At 31.1% G+C, this 18,349-nt stretch overlaps 3 protein-coding genes across 3 annotated transcripts; 2 read left to right on the top strand and 1 right to left on the bottom strand.

Moving 5' to 3' along the window:
• Positions 1 to 8,135: 8,135 nt before the first annotated feature.
• Phum_PHUM582440 (ADP-ribosylation factor GTPase-activating protein, putative) lies at positions 8,136 to 10,894 on the top strand (the record flags this gene model as incomplete). The annotated part of the gene is made up of 9 exons (XM_002432362.1): positions 8,136 to 8,195; positions 8,686 to 8,967; positions 9,055 to 9,131; positions 9,224 to 9,424; positions 9,517 to 9,631; positions 9,752 to 9,841; positions 10,158 to 10,217; positions 10,335 to 10,483; positions 10,579 to 10,894. 9 exons carry the CDS (start codon positions 8,136 to 8,138, stop codon positions 10,892 to 10,894), a joined length of 1,350 nt encoding a protein of 449 aa, XP_002432407.1.
• Positions 10,895 to 13,032: 2,138 nt separating this feature from the next.
• Positions 13,033 to 15,007, bottom strand: Phum_PHUM582430 (gamma-soluble NSF attachment protein, putative; the record flags this gene model as incomplete). Its single annotated transcript, XM_002432361.1, has 7 exons — positions 13,033 to 13,170; positions 13,266 to 13,674; positions 13,786 to 13,856; positions 13,955 to 14,162; positions 14,243 to 14,345; positions 14,603 to 14,670; positions 14,949 to 15,007. 7 exons carry the CDS (start codon positions 15,005 to 15,007, stop codon positions 13,033 to 13,035), a joined length of 1,056 nt encoding a protein of 351 aa, XP_002432406.1.
• A 996-nt stretch (positions 15,008 to 16,003) lies between these two features.
• Phum_PHUM582420 (uncharacterized protein) lies at positions 16,004 to 17,900 on the top strand (the record flags this gene model as incomplete). Its single annotated transcript, XM_002432360.1, has 7 exons — positions 16,004 to 16,129; positions 16,202 to 16,435; positions 16,516 to 16,747; positions 16,836 to 17,042; positions 17,140 to 17,401; positions 17,478 to 17,649; positions 17,748 to 17,900. The coding sequence occupies 7 exons, from the start codon at positions 16,004 to 16,006 to the stop codon at positions 17,898 to 17,900; spliced, it is 1,386 nt and encodes a 461-aa protein (XP_002432405.1).
• Between the last annotated feature and the right edge of the window lie 449 nt (positions 17,901 to 18,349).

The raw sequence follows: 18,349 nt of genomic DNA, 5'->3' as shown, positions 1-18,349 counted from the left end.
CAGTAGGTGTACGTACGTACGTACTCGCCGCCTACAAACGACCTTAGACACACCAAAACAACCTGCGAGTGCGAGTGCGTGTGCGTGTGCGACTACGACGTCGAATTGTCTGTTTACGACAAACAACAACCAATACGTCACGGGGAAATTATTGAAAAAAAAAAAAAAAAAAACGGTTGCGACATTTTTAAAAATCGTATTAAAAATTTTAATTTGTTTTTTTTTTTACGATGACAAAATCAATTTTTTATTGTTATTTACACGTAATGGCGGACCGGATGTATCCCTTTTTTTTTTTTTTAACGATGCATTATCGATTGTGTAAAGACACGACAAAAAAAAAAAAAAATTTTTCATTTAACGTAATTTTTTTAATTAAATAAAAAATTAAATAAATAAATAAATAAAAAATAGTTTACGTTAGCTAAAAAAAAAATCGTTTTTTTTTTTTTTTATGCCTACGTCGGACGTTCTAAAAATAAATTTAATTAATTCTTAAAACCACGACGAAAATCAGGTATCCGATTTATAGCAGACGAAAGTTCAGACGACCGACCGACGGACCTATCGACCGACGGACGATCATTAACTGAATAAGCATTTCCAATGTTTTTTTTTATCTCCCAAAACCTTTTCTGCTTTTTTTCGCGGTTTTTCGCGTTTTCCGCGTTTAGCGACGTTTTTGTAAAAAAAAAAAAAAACTACGCAAAAAAAAATTGTTTTCTCATTACGTTAGTGGGTGGATAATTAAAAAAAAATTTACGGTGGTAGGATGAAAAATACGACGACGACGACGACGACATACACGACAGGACAAATTTATTAACTTTCCTATCATTTATTATTATTATTACTATTATTATTATTACTATTATTACTATTATTATTATTATTATTATTATTAGTTTTTATTTAATTATCCTTGCCAATTTACGATCATCATTTTTTTCATTATTTTTTTTACCCGACGGACAGATTATTTTATACCCGAATGCGCATTTTTAATTAAATAATAATAATAATAATAATAATAATAATAATAATAATAATAATAATAATAATAATAATAATAATAATAATAATAATAATAATAATAATAATAATAATAATAATAATAATAATAATAATAATAATAATAATAATAATAATAATAATAATAATAATAATAATAATAATAATAATAATAATAATAATAATAATAATAATAATAATTATGATGATGATGATGATGATAATAATAATGATAATAGTTATTTGAAACCATTTTTCGGAAAATTGAATTGAATTTTGATATATGAACGATTGCTATCGTTTCAGTTAAAATCGAAAAAAAAAAAAAATCATAACAAACAAAAAACAAACGACGACAATTTTTTTATATCGAAGTAGACAAAACGACGACGACGACGACAATCGCCTTTTCGCGAATTTTGTACAACCGAACAAACGTTTAGAAAAAAAAAAAAAAAAAAAAAAAACGCGAGATGGTGACCGTATATCGCAAATATTTAACCTTTATTTGTCGTCGTCGATTGGGAATTACGTAACACCCGAGTTTAGGCGGGTGTAACGAGTGTTTGTTGTTGTTGTTGTTGTTTGTTAGACATTTTCAAATCCCTTTTCACTGAATAGGTAAATTAAAATGTATCTACCAAAAAAAAAAAAAAAAAAAAAATTATTTACGCGTTTTTCCCCCCCTCCCCCCCGTTCGATACAATTGTTAATTTCGCGATATGAATCATTCATGAGAGACGAACAAAAGACGTCGTGTGTCAAACTACCGGCCGGCATTTCGACACACACACACACACAATAGTATTCGCTCTCATAAATTTATCAATTCACGCAACAACAACAACAACAACAACGACAACAACAAACAGATTAACTATTTCATACCGCGAATCAACGCGAACGACTTGAGAGAAAAAAAAAACAAATCGAATCATTCGAAAGTCTATGAATCACGCGCGTTTGATATTTTCCAATATCTCAATCATTTTTTTTTTGAACGTGTAATTAGACAATTTTTTTCCACGACGTTTAAGTCCCGAACTGTAGTAGCTACGAATAATAATCACGGATAAAATCGAGAAAGGAATCAAAAAAAAAAAAAAAAAAAAAGATTCATCGGGTGATATTTTTTTTTAATGACACGTCAACGAAATGGCGACGACGACGACGACGACAAACGACAAACGACAAACGTCAACGACAAACGCTGGAGAAAAAAAAAAAAAAAAAACGACAATTTACATTTTTTTTTTTTCACCTACGGCAAAACCGAACGTCGAACGATTTCAAATTGCAATTTCACAGTAAAAAAAAAAAAAAAAAAACGTTTGTCGACTCGTTTGAAAATAATAATAATAATAATAATAATAATAATAACGATGATGATGATGATAATAAAACGACAAAAAATAAAAATTTATTACTTTTTTCGAACGTTACGTTTCGCTGCGACTGAAAAAATACAGTCTTTCGCTATAATCATCATTATCGTTGTTTTTTCTTAAATCGAAATTACCTGTGTGTTTTTGCCGTTTGTTCGGTTGGTTGTTTGTTTGTTTGTTCGACTGACTGTTTGTCTGTCAAAATAATCAAAATTAATTTCTTTTTTTTTTTTTTTTTTGCATCGTTCAGTAAATTTTAGTTAATAAAAAATCACGTCTTTCGAACTTTCAAAACAAACAAACGAACAAACGTACAAACAAACGTACAAACGATTTTATTTGCAAATTTTCATTCTTATTATTCGTACGTTACCTACCCCAAAAACGTATGTAAAAAACATACGAATTTGCATTAGAAAAACAAACCCAAAACAAAACAAGAAAAAAAAAAAAAAAATAATAATAATAATAATAATGATGATGATAATAATAATAATAATGATGATGATGATAATAATAATAATGACAATATGGAACGAGAACGTCAAAAAAAAAGAAAACGTGACGTGAAAATTTCATTTAAAAAAAAAAAAAAAATTGAAATTGAAAAACCTATCGACGTGTAAATAGAAAAAAATAAAAATAAATAAATAAAAAAAATCATATTCCGTTCGTCAATGTTCGGTTTTTTCAACTTCCGGAAAATTCCGCAATTTTTTTTTTTTTACTTAACCCGTCCGACGGTTCCCCCCAAATTATTATTTATTATTATTATTATTAAGGTTACCGAACGGAAAACTGTATTGAAAATTCGAGAAGAAAATGGAGAAGAAAATGAACGACGAACAAACGAACGGTCGAACGAACGAACGTACAAACGAACGGACGAACGCGTTATGGAACTTTTCGCAAAACCCACGTTTGTTTGTTTGTTTGATTGTTTCCAACAAACCATCCGTCGGTTTCACAGATGAATGATGATGATAATGATGATGATCCATGTTCGGAATAATCTCGCGAGGTGAACCAGCCCGTCTTACGCCAATCTCCCCCTCTCTCTCTCTCTCTCTCTCACATTTCAAGGACGAATTTAAATACCCGAATCGAGACGTATAACATAATTCGTCCGTGAAGTTTTTAATATTTTTTTTTTTTAGGGCTGGCCAAAAACGGGAAGAACCGCAACCGTAACAAACAAGTCGTTTGTACAACAATCTAGAAATTAATCCAGGAAAAATTTAAAAATTTTGTAAAATTTTTCTTATTTTTCTTTTTTTACTCCGACACGCCTACCTACGATCGATTCATCGATTCTCCTTAAAAAAAAAAAAAATGAGATAATGATGATGATGATAAATCAACGAACGTAAAAAATCTCTGGAAAATGGCGAAGTCCAAAATCAAAGGTTTTTTTGGACTTCGAACTTTAGCCCGAAACGAATAGAAAAACGCACGCGTTATTGATCGATACTAATTTTACGCATTCGTATATCATTAAAAAAAGAAAAAAATTTAACATTCGCACATTTTTTTTTTTTTTTTTTTTTACGTACTCCAACCACACCTTTTGTGTTAACCCCTGCCAGGTGTAAACCTTGACACGTTTTGACCTCATGTAAAAAATATTTTTGCTTTTTTTTTCCATTAGTCCCCCCAAAAAAAAAAAAAAAATTAAGAAAAATTAATTTAAATAACTTGCTCAATGTTTTTTGAATGAAGTAAACGGAAAGAGAGAGATAGAGATAGATAGATAGAGAGAGAGAGAGAGAGAGAGAGAGGGAGAAGGAAAATATTTTAACGATCGTAACAATCAATCAATCATTATTTAAACCATCTTAAACTCAGGTAAGAAAAAAAATCACGTGGTCCTTATCATCATCATCATCATCATCACCACCACCACCACCATCATCACCACCACCACCACCATCATCATCATCATCACAATCTTCTCCTTTCTACGGATTCATTTTTTGCCGAAACGTAACGAAATTAAACGTTTTTTTTTTTTTTAAATTTTACCAATACAGCATCCGAAAGGATTCAATAAAATCTCAAATTTTCATCAGAAAAATCTTCCTTTCGTTTCCTTAATTAAAAAAATAAATAAATAAAAAATAAAACGATTAGAAATTTTATCGTTGACCTGAAACTAACGTGAATTATTGACCTTTTTACGAATGTTCTAATAAAAAAAAAAAAGCATAATTCCAAGGAGAAAGAGAGAGAGAGAAAATCGATCGATCGATCGTTCGATCTATCGATCATATCGATTCTCTCGTACGTCAAAATTTAAATAATCCGCTTCGAGCGATCGAACAACAACAACAACAATTTCGCCTTCGAGACGTTTTTTAATTTTCAATTTTTTTTTTTTTTTTTTTTTTGAAAAACATGCAAATTTTTCCCTAAACAAACCTGAACAATAAATCAAACGTGGGGAGTGAGGAAGGGAGGGGAGGGGAAGGAGGGGAAAGGAAAGGAAGACAAAAAAGCACATACATCGACACAAACACGAGCCTATGACCGAAAACGTGCTTGACATTAACGATTCCTCCTCCTCCTACGCTATTTAAACGCCATTTTGCAAAAAATACATAAATATAAATATATAACAAAACGAACGACATTTTTTTCTCAATCAGACATTAAGATTGATTACTACTACAAACCCCCACCACTACTACTACCACTACTATTACTACTACTACTACTACTACTACTCGTCATTTTCAAACAATGTTTTAATACAAAAAAAATTTTTGTTTTTTTTTTTTTTTTTTTTTTTGTAACCGTTAACGTTTTCGCCATTTTTTTTTTTTTTTTTGATGGAATTGCGTCTTTTAAAAAATTTATTAGTCGCGATTATATATATATATATCGAATTTCTATAAATCAGGCTAATTTTGCTTTTTTGTAACTTGATCGCCGTTTTTTTAACTACATAATCGTAATAATAATAATAATAATAAAAACGAAAAACATCCCGTATGGTATGTATGTGTGTGTGTGTGTGTGCGTGCGCGTGCACCCCGTATGAATAAAAACGTAAACAAGACATTTCAAATAAACATTATAATAAAAATTATTATTATTATTATTATTATTATTATTAATATCGACTACATTTCTTTAAGCGTAAAGTAAAATCTTTTTCCCTCTCTCTCTCTCTCTCTCCGTCGCTTTTCATCGCACGGGGATAAAATCAAATCGAATAAAAAGAGAGAGAGAGAGAGAGAGATAAAGAGGAAATCAAACGATTTTCAAATGTCGATGTAAATAAGGAAAATATACGAGTGTGAAATTTGGAAAATATTTGACCAAACAACTGGAAACGATGCAAAACGATAAAAAAATCGAATTCGAAACCAGGGATATCCCGTAAGTTAAAATAAATATCATTTTCAATATGGCGACCACCATTTTTTTCTCTCTAACCTACAAAAAGAAAAAAAAGAAAAAAGAGGAAAAAAAAATAGAAAAAAAATGAGAAAATAAATATGGAGTTTAAAAAATTAAATCCTTCCATCTTTTTTTTTTTAAATTTATCTAAACCTTAACCTCCTCTCTCCCCTCTCTCTCTCTCTCCTCCTCTCCCCTCTTCTCTCTCTCTCTCTCCCCCTCTCACCCTCTTCTCTCTCTCTCTCTCACCCTTTTTCCCTTTTCATCTCTTTCCCTTTCTTTCACTCTCTCTCTTTCTCTTTCTCTTTCTCCCTTTCCCTCACCCCCTCTCTTTCCAACTCATTTACTTTGATCTATTTCCGACTTTAAAATCCTCATCGACAACTCTCACGGCACACACGCCACGCACGCACAAACAAACAAACAACGTCTCGTCACACACGAAAACGAAAAAAAAATCACGTGGAAAAAGAAACAAAAAAAAAAAAACCTAAACACACACACGTAAAGGAAGTCGACCATTTTTTTTTTTTTTATTTAACAACCTTTTAAAATCATCGTACGAAATTATTATTATTATTATCATTATTATTATTATTATTATTATCATTATTATTATTACTATTATTATTATTATCATTATTACTATTACAATCAATTTACGTTAACATAATAAAATTAAGAAAAGAACAGGAAAAAAAAAAAATCCCAATAAATCCGAAACCTTGAAAAAAAAAAAAAAAAAAAAAAAAAAAAGAATTCGACGAAACATTACCTGAAATAATAATAATAATAATGATGATGATGATGATAATAACGTATTTTAACGAACCGACCGACACGAAATCGTAATTTTTTATTTTATATAAAATAAAATTTTAAAAAAATTAAATTAATTATTTTGAAAATGACGTCATCACCGTGAGTAACATTACGTCACGAGTATTCGAGAAAAAAAAATGACCGTTATTTTTTATGCCGGAATCACGTAGTAAGGAAATGCATTTGTATATGCACACGCACGCACGAATTCATCCCTCTTCCTCCCTTATCCCCCCCCCCGAAAAAAATCAAACTTTCGACATCGATCGACATAATCCATTTATTATCATTATCATTATTATTATTATTAATACGTTACAAACATCAACGAACGTATCAAATTTAAATTTAAAAAAAAATTGCAAGGATTCTTACGTAATCCTCCTTATTTTTTACAAAAAAATTTATATTATTATTATTATTATTATATAGAACAAAACGAGACCGGTAATAACCTAACAGTAATAATAATAATAATTAATTATTGATTTTTCATTAATAATAATAATAATAATAATTAGTTTAAATCAAAACCCCCGATCGTTTATATTTATTTATTATTTAATTAATTACCAAAAAAAAAAAAAAAAAAAAAAAAAACGTTAACAAAATTCAAAATGGTGGAATTCGAATATTCATTTCAAATAAATAACAATCGATTGCAAAAAAAAATTTTTTTTATGTTAACCCTCCCCCCTCCCCCCCTCGTGTAAATAAACAATATATGATTATTCACTTACTTACTTATTAATTAATTTAAAAAAAAAAAAAAAAAGTTTTCAACGATTTTAATTTATATGTTATTCGATAGAAAAACGTTACAAAAAATTTTTTACAAAATGGAATTTTGTCCCCGTTTAAGAAGGTAAACAATGTCCGGGGTTTTTTTCCCCCCCCCCCTTCCCTTCTCATTCCGCCTTTCGAATAGTAATAGTAATAATAATAATAATAATAATAATAATAAAATTTACTACTCCCCAGTTTTTAAAAAACGTTTTCCCTTTTTGGATTTGTCAAATATCAATTGAATGAATATTTTACACTTCACAATAAACTGATAAACTCTTTACACTCGCGTGTATAAAAAAAAAAAAAAAAAAAAAAAAAAAAAAATGGTTATTATTCACCACAGACGACGTACAAAACGAGAAACAGACTTCACCAAACCGTTTACAAATGCATTATGCAAAACTTGTCAAAAAAAATTATTTGTTTGAATCATCGTGTTCGCAGATGAACAAAATCATGTTGGCAACGCTTAATTTCTTCGTGTCAATAGACCGACGACAAAAAAAAAAAAAATTTTTATTTATTTAACACGTCAAACATATAGCAACAGTCGGTCGGTGTGTGACTTTTTTTTTTTTTCTTACCGTATGTTTCTATTATTTCTTCGTCATGTTTTCAATTATTATTATCATCAACTTCTTTTTTTTTTTTTTTTTTGAAAATTTAAATTTTTTGTAACGGTTTTGTTTTATTATTATTATTATTATTATTATTTAATTATTTAATATGGGTAGTCCTCGTACTCGTAGAGTTTTACAAGAATTAAAATCAATCAATGATAATTCAGTGAGTGTTACAAACGGTCAAAGTATTTATATGTACATTTCTCTCTCTATCTCTTTCTCTCTCTCTCCTGTAATTAATTAAAAACATTTTATTAATATTAATTACTTGTTCCTATTTAACTTTAAATAAAAAAATCCATCATGACATCATCATCATCATCAATGCCTGGACTTTTTTTTTAAACATTTAATTTATCAAATCAGAAAACTTGACCTTTTGAACATTTATCTTCTTAGCCTTATAATATCTTTCACATGAATGTTCTTAACTCCTAATTAACTAATAATTATTATTATCATTATTAAAATGTCGCATGTAACATAACAGATCACATCAATTCCTGACTTGCTAAAAGAAAAAAATGTATTCGATATTAACTCCATTCTCGTCTGTAATGTCAAAACCTGTAAAACTTAATAAAACATATAAAACTAACCTCAAAATAATAATAATAATGATGAATTATTATTATTTTTCTTATTCTGGATAGAAATGTTTCGAATGTGGAGCTCACAATCCTCAATGGGCTTCTGTTACCTATGGCATATGGATTTGTTTAGAATGTTCTGGAAAGCACAGAGGCCTTGGAGTTCACTTATCCTTTGTCAGGTCCATAACAATGGACAAATGGAAAGATGTCGAATTGGAAAAAATGAAAGTCGGTGGTAATAAAAATGCTAGAGAATTTTTAAACGCGCAAAAAGATTACAATGATTCAATGCCGATTCAACAAAAATACAACACAAAAGCAGCCGCTTTGTATAGGGATAAGGTATGATAAACATTTGCCCCCACACACACAATGTTGAGCAAGTAATATTTACATGTCAATCGATATTTTTTTTTTTACCAACTACAGATTTCAGCCCTTGCACAGGGTAAAAGTTGGGACATATCCTCATCGTCAGCCCAAAATTACATAGGAAATACCTTAAGGTAAATTCTTTTTTTTTTTTTGCATGACAATCATTCGAAACAAACAAACAAACAAACAAACAAGTTTAAGGATTTATATCCTCGTGTTACAGTAGCAGTACTCAGTCTTTGACAACATCATCAGCATCACATAATCAAAACAACAGTTATGGCGGTTACCAAAATACCGAATGGAATTCCGATTATCATCATTCCGGTTCATCCTATAATTCCTTGAGCAACGATCCGGGTTTCAAAGATCAAAAAGAAGCATTTTTCGCAAGGAAACAAAACGAAAATGCTCAGAGACCCGAGTGAGTGTCGTTTTCTTCGTTCGTTCGATACATCGAACGATATATCGATTTATATCTCATCATTTCATAATTTTTATTCGGTTTCCTTTTAGCGATTTACCACCGAATCAGGGTGGAAAATATTCCGGTTTCGGTTATACCATGGATCCTCCGCCACGTTCGACATCTCAAGAATTCGTCGACAATGCTCTATCTTCCTTAGCTAGCGTGAGTTTTTGTTATGTTAACCGAATCGAGGTCGCTTGAAATGTTGATGATAATGATGATAACATCGTGTTAAAAATAAATAACGATCCGATTATTATTATTATTATTATGTTCGAACAGGGTTGGTCCTTGTTTTCCGTGTCGGCAACGAAACTTGCTAGCAAAGCAACGGAAAGCGCTTGTAAAATCGGTGAAATGGCATCGAATAAAGTGGCCGATCTCAGTCTGACGGTTTCGGAAAAGGTAAGCGAATGAGTCTTTCTTTCTGTACCTGACAGGCACTTTCGTCCTTTTCAATACAATCCGGGAGACCTGGAGTCAAAGAAGAAGAAGACGTCGGAAATGGTTATTTCTTCACCCTTTATTTTAAGCATTTTCCTCACACCCTCCCTCAACTTTGTTTTTTCTGACACGCCCAAATTTGTTTTTTTTTTCTTTTTTCTTTTTTTTTTACCTGCATGAAATCATCATTATTATTTATTATTATTTTATTATTTTGTCACGTTTTTTTTTTGTTCGTCATCAGGTAAAAGAAGGAAAATTATTAGAAGAAGTTAGTTCTCAGGTTACTAATTTAGCGACAAAGGTAAGTCTCACATTATTATTATTATTATGATGGGTTATTAACGAGGGAAACGTGTGGTGGTTGTAGTAATCACGTGGAAAATTAAATTTTTTCTATTAATTTCTAAACTTTTTTTAGGTGGGCGATATGGGTAAGAAAAAATGGAAGGAAGTTTCCGGGATAAGTTCTTATCAATCGGGTGGTGATTACGACAGCACAGGATTACCGGAAAAAACGTCGAGTGAAAAATCATCCCTTTTATTCGAAGGACAAGGAAGTTATCAAAGGTGATTTCATTTATCGAGAAAGAGAGAGAGAAAGAGGAAACGGAAGTGATGGTGAAAATCCGAAAAAAATAAAATCTCGTTTGTTTTTATGGCAGGTCAGCGACGTCACCGAATTCGACAAACGATTGGGAAAGTGTCGACAGTTGGAAAAGCGGAAGCGGAGACGGCGGTTACAAGCCGGAAAAACAATCGAGTCATCACAGTAAAAAAATGACCAATGCGGGAAATAACGGCGTGAGCAGTAGTGGGGGTAGTGGTGGTGGTGGTGGTAGTAGTAGTACGACCGGAAGCAGAGAAAGTTCTAGAAAAAAATCACAACCCAAAGAAGGTTTGCTCGTGGATTTAGGAGAGAAAACGAATTGGAATAAAAAATGGGAAGATGACGAAGCGTGGGAAGCCCTAAATAAATAAAAATGAGAGAGAAAAAGAAACCAAAACAAAATAATGAAATCCCCCTCACGCGGGAAATGTTTTGTTTTCTCTCTCTCTCTCTCTTCCCATTTTACTTCTTCTTCTTCTTCTTCTGCTTCCACGTTTCCCCCGAACGTTTTATCCCTTCGAAAATTGTAATTTTTCATTAATTACAGTAAACCTATATCAATCATACGTAATAAAAAAAAAAAAAAAAATTAACGATTCGATCGGTGGTGCTACGCTATATAAATACATATTAAAAAAAAAAATTTTATTAGTTTAATTGTTATTATTATCATTATTATTATTATCATTTGACTACTGAAAAGAAAAATTATTTTAATCGAATGGAAAAAAAAATCTAAAGAAAAACATTATTATTATTATCATTATCAATATTCCAAATATATAAATAAATATATGTATAAGTAAAACGTGATTTTTTTATAATGATGATTATCCTCTCCTCTCCTCTCCCCTCCCTTTCTCCCTTTCCCCCTACCCGTAAAATTCCTTCACCGTCGGAAAAGTGAAAAAAAGAAAATGAAAGAATATAGAAGGAAAAAAAAAAAAAAACAAAAAAACAAAAACAATTTTCCTTTTGTTTGTTTGTTTTTTTTTTTTTTTTTATTTCTTTAAATTGCAACAATTTAATAATAATTTTATTTGTTAATAATAATAATAATAATAAATTACATACAATATAATACACGAAGAAATAAAACGATTCCGTCGGAATAATAATAATAATAATAATAGGAGCAGCAAAAGTATTATATAAAAAAAAACAAACGAATTGTTAAACTCGTATAAAATTAAACAAACAACAATCATCCATCCAGCCAGCCAGACAAACAATCGATCGATCAATCAATCAATCAATCAACAATCAATTAAACGCGAAATAATCAATTTAATCTATCGTTTCGTCATACGGGGGAGGGGGGAGGTAAAGGAATTTTGTCAAAAGGGGAGGAGAATTGGATGGAAAAATCAAAGGGACGGGAAGGAGTGGGAGGAGTCTTGGCGACGGCGGGGGTGGGGGAAATCGCTACGGTCATCTACACGTCATCGATTCTCAAATTTTTTTTCCCCTCCCCTTCCATCCCCGCTTTTTAAATTTCTACCGTTACACCCAAACATCACCATAATTTTCTTATACGATCGGAGGGAATGGAGGGGAAGGAAAACGGGGGAGGAAGGAGAAAAAAAGGCGCAAAATTTATTATTATTATTATCATCATCATCGAATACGTAAATTTTAGAATAAAACAACCTACAATTAATAATTTTTTTTTGTTTTTTTTTTTTTTTGTTTTTTTTTGAATTCAAATTAATTCATCATTAAAGGCTTAATTTAAAAATCTAAAAATTATTATTATTATTATTATTAGTATTAGTATTATTATTATTATTTGTAAATTTATTTAATAATTAATTTTTGGAATTCAAAAATATTATCATTATTATTATTATTAATTACACGCTTTGATGTAAAAGGAAAAAAAAATTGAGTGTGGATGAATGAAAATGATAGTGGGGGTAGTGGTAGTGGTGGTGGTGGTAGTAGTAATAATAATAATAATAATAATAGTAATCGTAATAATAATAATAGTAATAGTAATAATAATAATTTATGGAATGGATAAAGTGCCGAATGATTAATTATTATTACATAATAAACGATATCACAGAACGAAGCTTTTTTTTCTTTTCTCCTCTATCTCTTTCTCTTAATTTTTCCATAGATTATAACCTTTTCACCTTTAACCTTTTCCCCTAACAAATCCTTACGCCTTTTTTTAGTAAAAAAAAAAAAAAAAAAAATGAATTCTGTACAATGAATAGAATAAGAATATGATGAGACGAGATTAAAATTATAACGGTTAAAAAAAAATGATAATAATAATAATAATAAAAGTATAAAGAAATTTAAAAAATGACGCGGGAGAAAATGTTTCGTAGAAGGGTGACGAGGAGGGCGGGGGGTGGTGGGGGGGGGTAGACTCGAATAGTTTAAAAAAAAAAAAAAAAATTTTTTTGTTACCTTTTTCGCATTAAAAATTTTTCTAAAAAAAAATTTTTAAATTAATATTTTTCTTTTTCTTTTTTCCCCCTTTTCTCTCCGCCAAAATTTAACATAATCCCTCGTCGTCGTCATCGTCGTCGTCGGCGACGGCGGAAGCGGAAGTGGCAGCAGCTGCACCAGCATCACCGCCGCCTCCACTTTCTTGTCTCCCATCTGACGATTCACCTTTCGAATGCGTTGATTTCTGCGTGTGAGAAAAAATAATAAATATCATTTTTTATATATATATATATATAGATTACGAATAAAAAAAAAAGGGAAAAGGAAATAGAAAATTACTTCAACGGTTGCTTCCACGACGGACGTAGAATTCGGCGACACGTACGACGGCGCCGCATTTTCTCTAACCATGGCCTTGGGCGCCGATATCCCTTCAGGTAGAGGAAGATCTCTCGCCAATCTCGCATATTCCACATCCATGTGTTTGATAAATGGATGATTTAATGCTTCGCGAACTAAATCCGGATCCTCGTCGTCGAAACCCCGTAGTAACAATTCCAAATTTTGTACTTCCGGAGCTTCGCAACAATTTCCCCATTCCTTATATGCTTTTTCTGCTGCCACGTAATCTCCCCTTGCTAATTGTACTAATACCAATGCAACTGCTAACCTACCGATTGCTGGAATGTGATCTGTTTGTTGATGAAAACCGATTTCTCGTCTAATTGCATCCGCTGCTTGATCGTACCTGAAAAAATATGATGACGTCAGTGGAAAATTCATCAACAATTAAACATTTCGTATAAGAAAAAATTTTAATTTAAAAAAAAAAAAAAAAAAAAAAAAACAAAACACTCACATTTGAAGCTTAACTAATATCCTAGCTACTTTACTCATAAATTCAGCAGCTTGCCTATGACTATCTTCAATCTAAAATCAAATAATAATAATAATAATAAATTTACAAAATTAAATTTCGAATTGAAAACAAATCATTTTCTTCTTCTTCTTCTTCTTCTCTTACTTACCAAAACAACATCTGCTGCTTTTTGATATAATCTAAGAGCTTGTTCAGGTTCGTGTTGTTCGAGTATTTTAGCCGCTTTATCTAAAGATGAAGCGCCTGATTCCGGTGAGCCATGTTGCTGATATAAACTGCATGCTTTTTCCGCAAGCTGTGTCACCTCTTTAAAATCATTCAAATCTTTAGCCAATAAAATTGCTTGATCTAAACACCTAAATAAAATTTTTTTTTTATGTATGTAATTATCCTCTAATTAAAAATTTTCTTTATTATTCGATTTTATTCGACTTACTTGGCTGCATGAAAAAACGAATGACTTTGCTTGTGACATTCGGATGCTTTCATTAAACAATCTTTACTCCTTTCAAACGATCTTGCATTTCTAAAACAGGTAGCTACCAAAATAAATAAATAAATAACGTCAATCTAAATCACGCAAAACCTTTTCCTTTATTATTATATTTTTTTTTTAACGACAACAAAGATGTGGGTGGTGTTGATATTGATTGCGTTAGAAAACTCATATATATGTAAAAAAAAAAAAAAAAAAAAAGGTAATAAAAATTATTATTATTATCGTTATTACCACGTATATCGAATGATGATGATGATGATGATGATGATGATGAGTAAGTTTAAATTATGTACTCACCCGCTTGACTGTATTCATCGGCAGCAACTTCATAATCGGGTCTCCATTTTAAAAATGATGTTTTCAAACTGAAAATAATAATAATAATAATAATGTCAGACTGTTTGAAATAATAATAATAATAATAATAATAATAATAATAATAAAATTTAAAAAAAAATCAATTAATTATGACAGATACACAATGAATACATTTTGCCGTTAAAATAAAAAAAATTTTTTTTTTTCTCTCTCTCTCTCTCTCTACTCGAATCGTATGCGGTTGTCTATATATATATATATATATAAAATCTAAACGAATACTCGATTTGCTTGATGCGAGTAAAATGAATAAATTATACGTCACCTTTTTTCAGCGAGTTTTATTCTCTCAAAACCTTCTTCGAGTTTTTTTGTACTAGACATTTTTCTTCACTTTGCAGACGGCATTTGCTTTTTATTGCCGTCAAATATCCCCGCAGGAGCACAACGAAATCTGCAATGCAAAGCCTCCGAGATACACAAAAAATTTTACATTATTCATTTCGTCTATTATTATTATTTTTCTTCCCCTATAAATATTAAATTAATAATTTTTAAATGCGACAATTTTCGACAATGATAAAAAAATTTTCCACTTCCTCCTTCCGCCCCCCCCCCCAATTAAATATTTCCGATCGAATTTTTTTTTTTTTCATTGTTATCTCGGAGGCTTCGTTAGGGAAAAAAATTCATGCGTTAGGTAGATAATGAATTGCTCCTTTAATGGCGGATGCAATTTGTTGTTTATTTGTTCGTGCCTCCTTCCCCTAATCTGCTTTTTGAAATTTCAATTATAATTGTAATATTTATAATTTTTTTTTTTTTTTTTTTAAAATAGTGTACGCTATTGTTTGTTTTCATTGTTGTGAAATTGTTGTTGTTTTTCTTCTTTTTTTTTTAATCATTATTATTCTTATTATTATAAATGATAAAATGTAATCAGAAGTAACGAAAAAAAAATTAATTAATTAATTAATATTTACGTTGTTAATACTACGACCGAACTGTCTTTTTTTTTCTTTTTTTCTTTTTTTTTTTTTTTTTTTTTGGTGTCTTATGTTCCGTTTAAAATTAATTATTATAATTTGTATTTAAGTATTCATATTATGTACCTCTATCGAATTTTATTTTCCGATGGGGGTCAAAAAATAATATGAAAAACAATACATCATGCAACCGTAATAAACCCCCTCCTTCTCGTAGTTCTTGTTTTAGTTCTTCACTTAGAACGATGAAAAGTCATTTGAATCCCGCTCCTGATCGACTTCAGGTTACAATGCAAGGGTTCAATGGGTAATTATAATAATAATAATAATAATAATAAGTTTTATGTTACTCGAATAAAAAATTTTTAAAACCCTATATACCCTATTGAAATAAATGTCAAATTTTTCTTTTAGAAACAATGACAGAAATAGTGATAAAGTTTCTGGAATAAATTCAGCAACCCCTGCTCCACCGAAAGATATTTCAGATTGCATTAGCAGTTGGGTAGCTTACCTTCAGGTAATTCAAGCATTATTTCCCCCCTTCAAATCTACAAATTTGAAGTTCATCATCCATTTTGGTTTTTCCTAGATGTTGTCAGGTTTGTGTAATGCAGGATCACGATTGTCACATTCACTGACCGGTTTACTACAAGACACAATACCGAATAATAGAATGATGATGATGCAGTGCCAAACAATGTGGGAAGAACTTGTTAAAGCTTCCACTGTTGCCAGTTCGAATATCAAATCACAAATTTTATCAACGCTTCAGGAATATTCGCTGATGAACGATGCAGAGTCTGACATTCAACGTACTAGTCAGGTAGGTACCTGAAAAAAAAGAAAAAATTTCATCACATAAATAACGAAACATAATTTTAAATTTTTAATTCCCTTTTCCAGATAATATACAGTAGTCTAGTCTCGTTTATAAATCTTCAATATCAACTGAGTGCAGCTTGTTGCGAATATTTAGGACCCATAGCAGGTTGTAATTGTGATTTATCTCAAAAACATGAGCCTGACTGCAGCGTTGGCATGATCCAACAGTGTTTTCAACGATTATTTCCCTATCCCTCATTCAATTCAATTCACAAGGGTGTTAAAAGTCCTTCGCACCTTTCCATACTTCAGGGTTGGTTAACCGTTTCAATGGTTTAACAATAGTTAAATTTTTCAATGAAAACAAACTCGTTGATTTGATTTTTCGTTTACTTCTTCAGTTGCGCAGCGCCGCTGGTCGGAAGCTGCCGCTCAAGAAGTTGCCGGTAGCGGAGACACCGATGGATCCCTTAGACGTTGGTCTATGCCGTGGGAAACGTCGAAATTAACGGAACATTCATCGGGTTGGCCAGGTAGACTTCATTCGAAACCAAAACTAACAGTTCCGATATATAATTCGCAAGAAAGAAGTCGTTCGGTAACTCCAGGTGTGTTCTCTATCACAATAATAATAATAATAATTTTTTTTTTAAATACGAGTAAAAACTCTCAACGTGGCGGCAAACATTTTTTTTTTTAAATTAGAATCCGTTTGGCATTCGAGCATGACGAGTCAGGAAGAATTACAGGAAGTAATCAAATTATTATCCTGTCCGGTGCCATCTGTTCAAACATCTTTGTATCAGCCAAATCCAAAGAGTCAAGTACCTGGCGTTACGTTGACGGGTTGCAGTTTGGACGTTTTCAGTCACGAACCCTGGTCGGAATCCACGACTCCCGGATCGAGAAGAGGGAGTCATTCTCCGCACAGGGGAAGTTGGACCGTTCCCGAATCCATTTCTCACACGTGAGCCTTTTCAAATCCGTTCGGTTGGTCATTGCGTATATATGGCCGATATATAATCATTCCACAAATGTTTTAGATGGAGTGAATCCATGAGCGGAACGGAAAGTAATTACGAATTGAATCCGGCAACTTTTGCATCCCGGAAAAGCAGTTCGTCGACGGATTCGTCTTCGAGTCATTCACTTCACAGCAGATCCACGACGGGATCCTTATCCGGAGCTTCTGGAAGTTCCGAATCGGGAGGAATGGTGATTGATCCTTTTTTGTGATGATATACCTAACAGGAATCGGATATTTTCCTTTCTCGCGTAAATTGTACCTTTTTTTTTTTTCTTTTTTGTTACAGGACGGTAGACCCCAATTATACTCGATGTGGAGCGGAGCGGATTTGCCATTCATTAAATTACCAGACGCAAACGAAACAATCAAAGAAAGTTCTTCGGAACCGCAAGTCGGTCCTGAAAATCGAAACACTTTATATTTGCCAAAATCTCATTAAGTAAGGCCTCTGAAGCAAAAAAAGAAAACTCGTTCTCCTCACTCCCCCCCCTCCCCTCTCTCCCCCCAAACAAAAAAAGAAAGAAAAATAATTTTTGTAATTTTTTTTTTTTTTTTTTAATGATAACCCATAGCAAAGCTGGCTTTTGCTAGGAAAAAGAAAAAAAAAATTAAATTATTTTTAAAGTTCAATAAAAAAAAAAAAAAATTAATTCTAAAATTAAGAGAGAGAGAGAAAATCTCGAAACTTCGAGTTATTTTCGATTAATCGATTATCGTACTTTTTAAAAAAAAAAAATTATTTTTATTATTATTATTATTTTTTTTTTTTTTTTACAAGGGATGGAATAATTAATTTTTCCGTTTCTGAATTTGACTGCCTTCTTAGTTGTGATTTTCAATCATTCATTTTTTTTTTTTTTTTTTTTTTTTTTTTTTAAATTTCGAATG

This window comes from Pediculus humanus, genomic scaffold (assembly GCF_000006295.1).
Source record: "Pediculus humanus corporis 1103172108309 genomic scaffold, whole genome shotgun sequence".
Classification (NCBI taxonomy): Eukaryota; Metazoa; Arthropoda; class Insecta; order Psocodea; family Pediculidae; genus Pediculus; species Pediculus humanus.
Note: the sequence above shows the minus strand (reverse complement) of the source record. Positions and strands in the feature narration are given on the sequence as shown.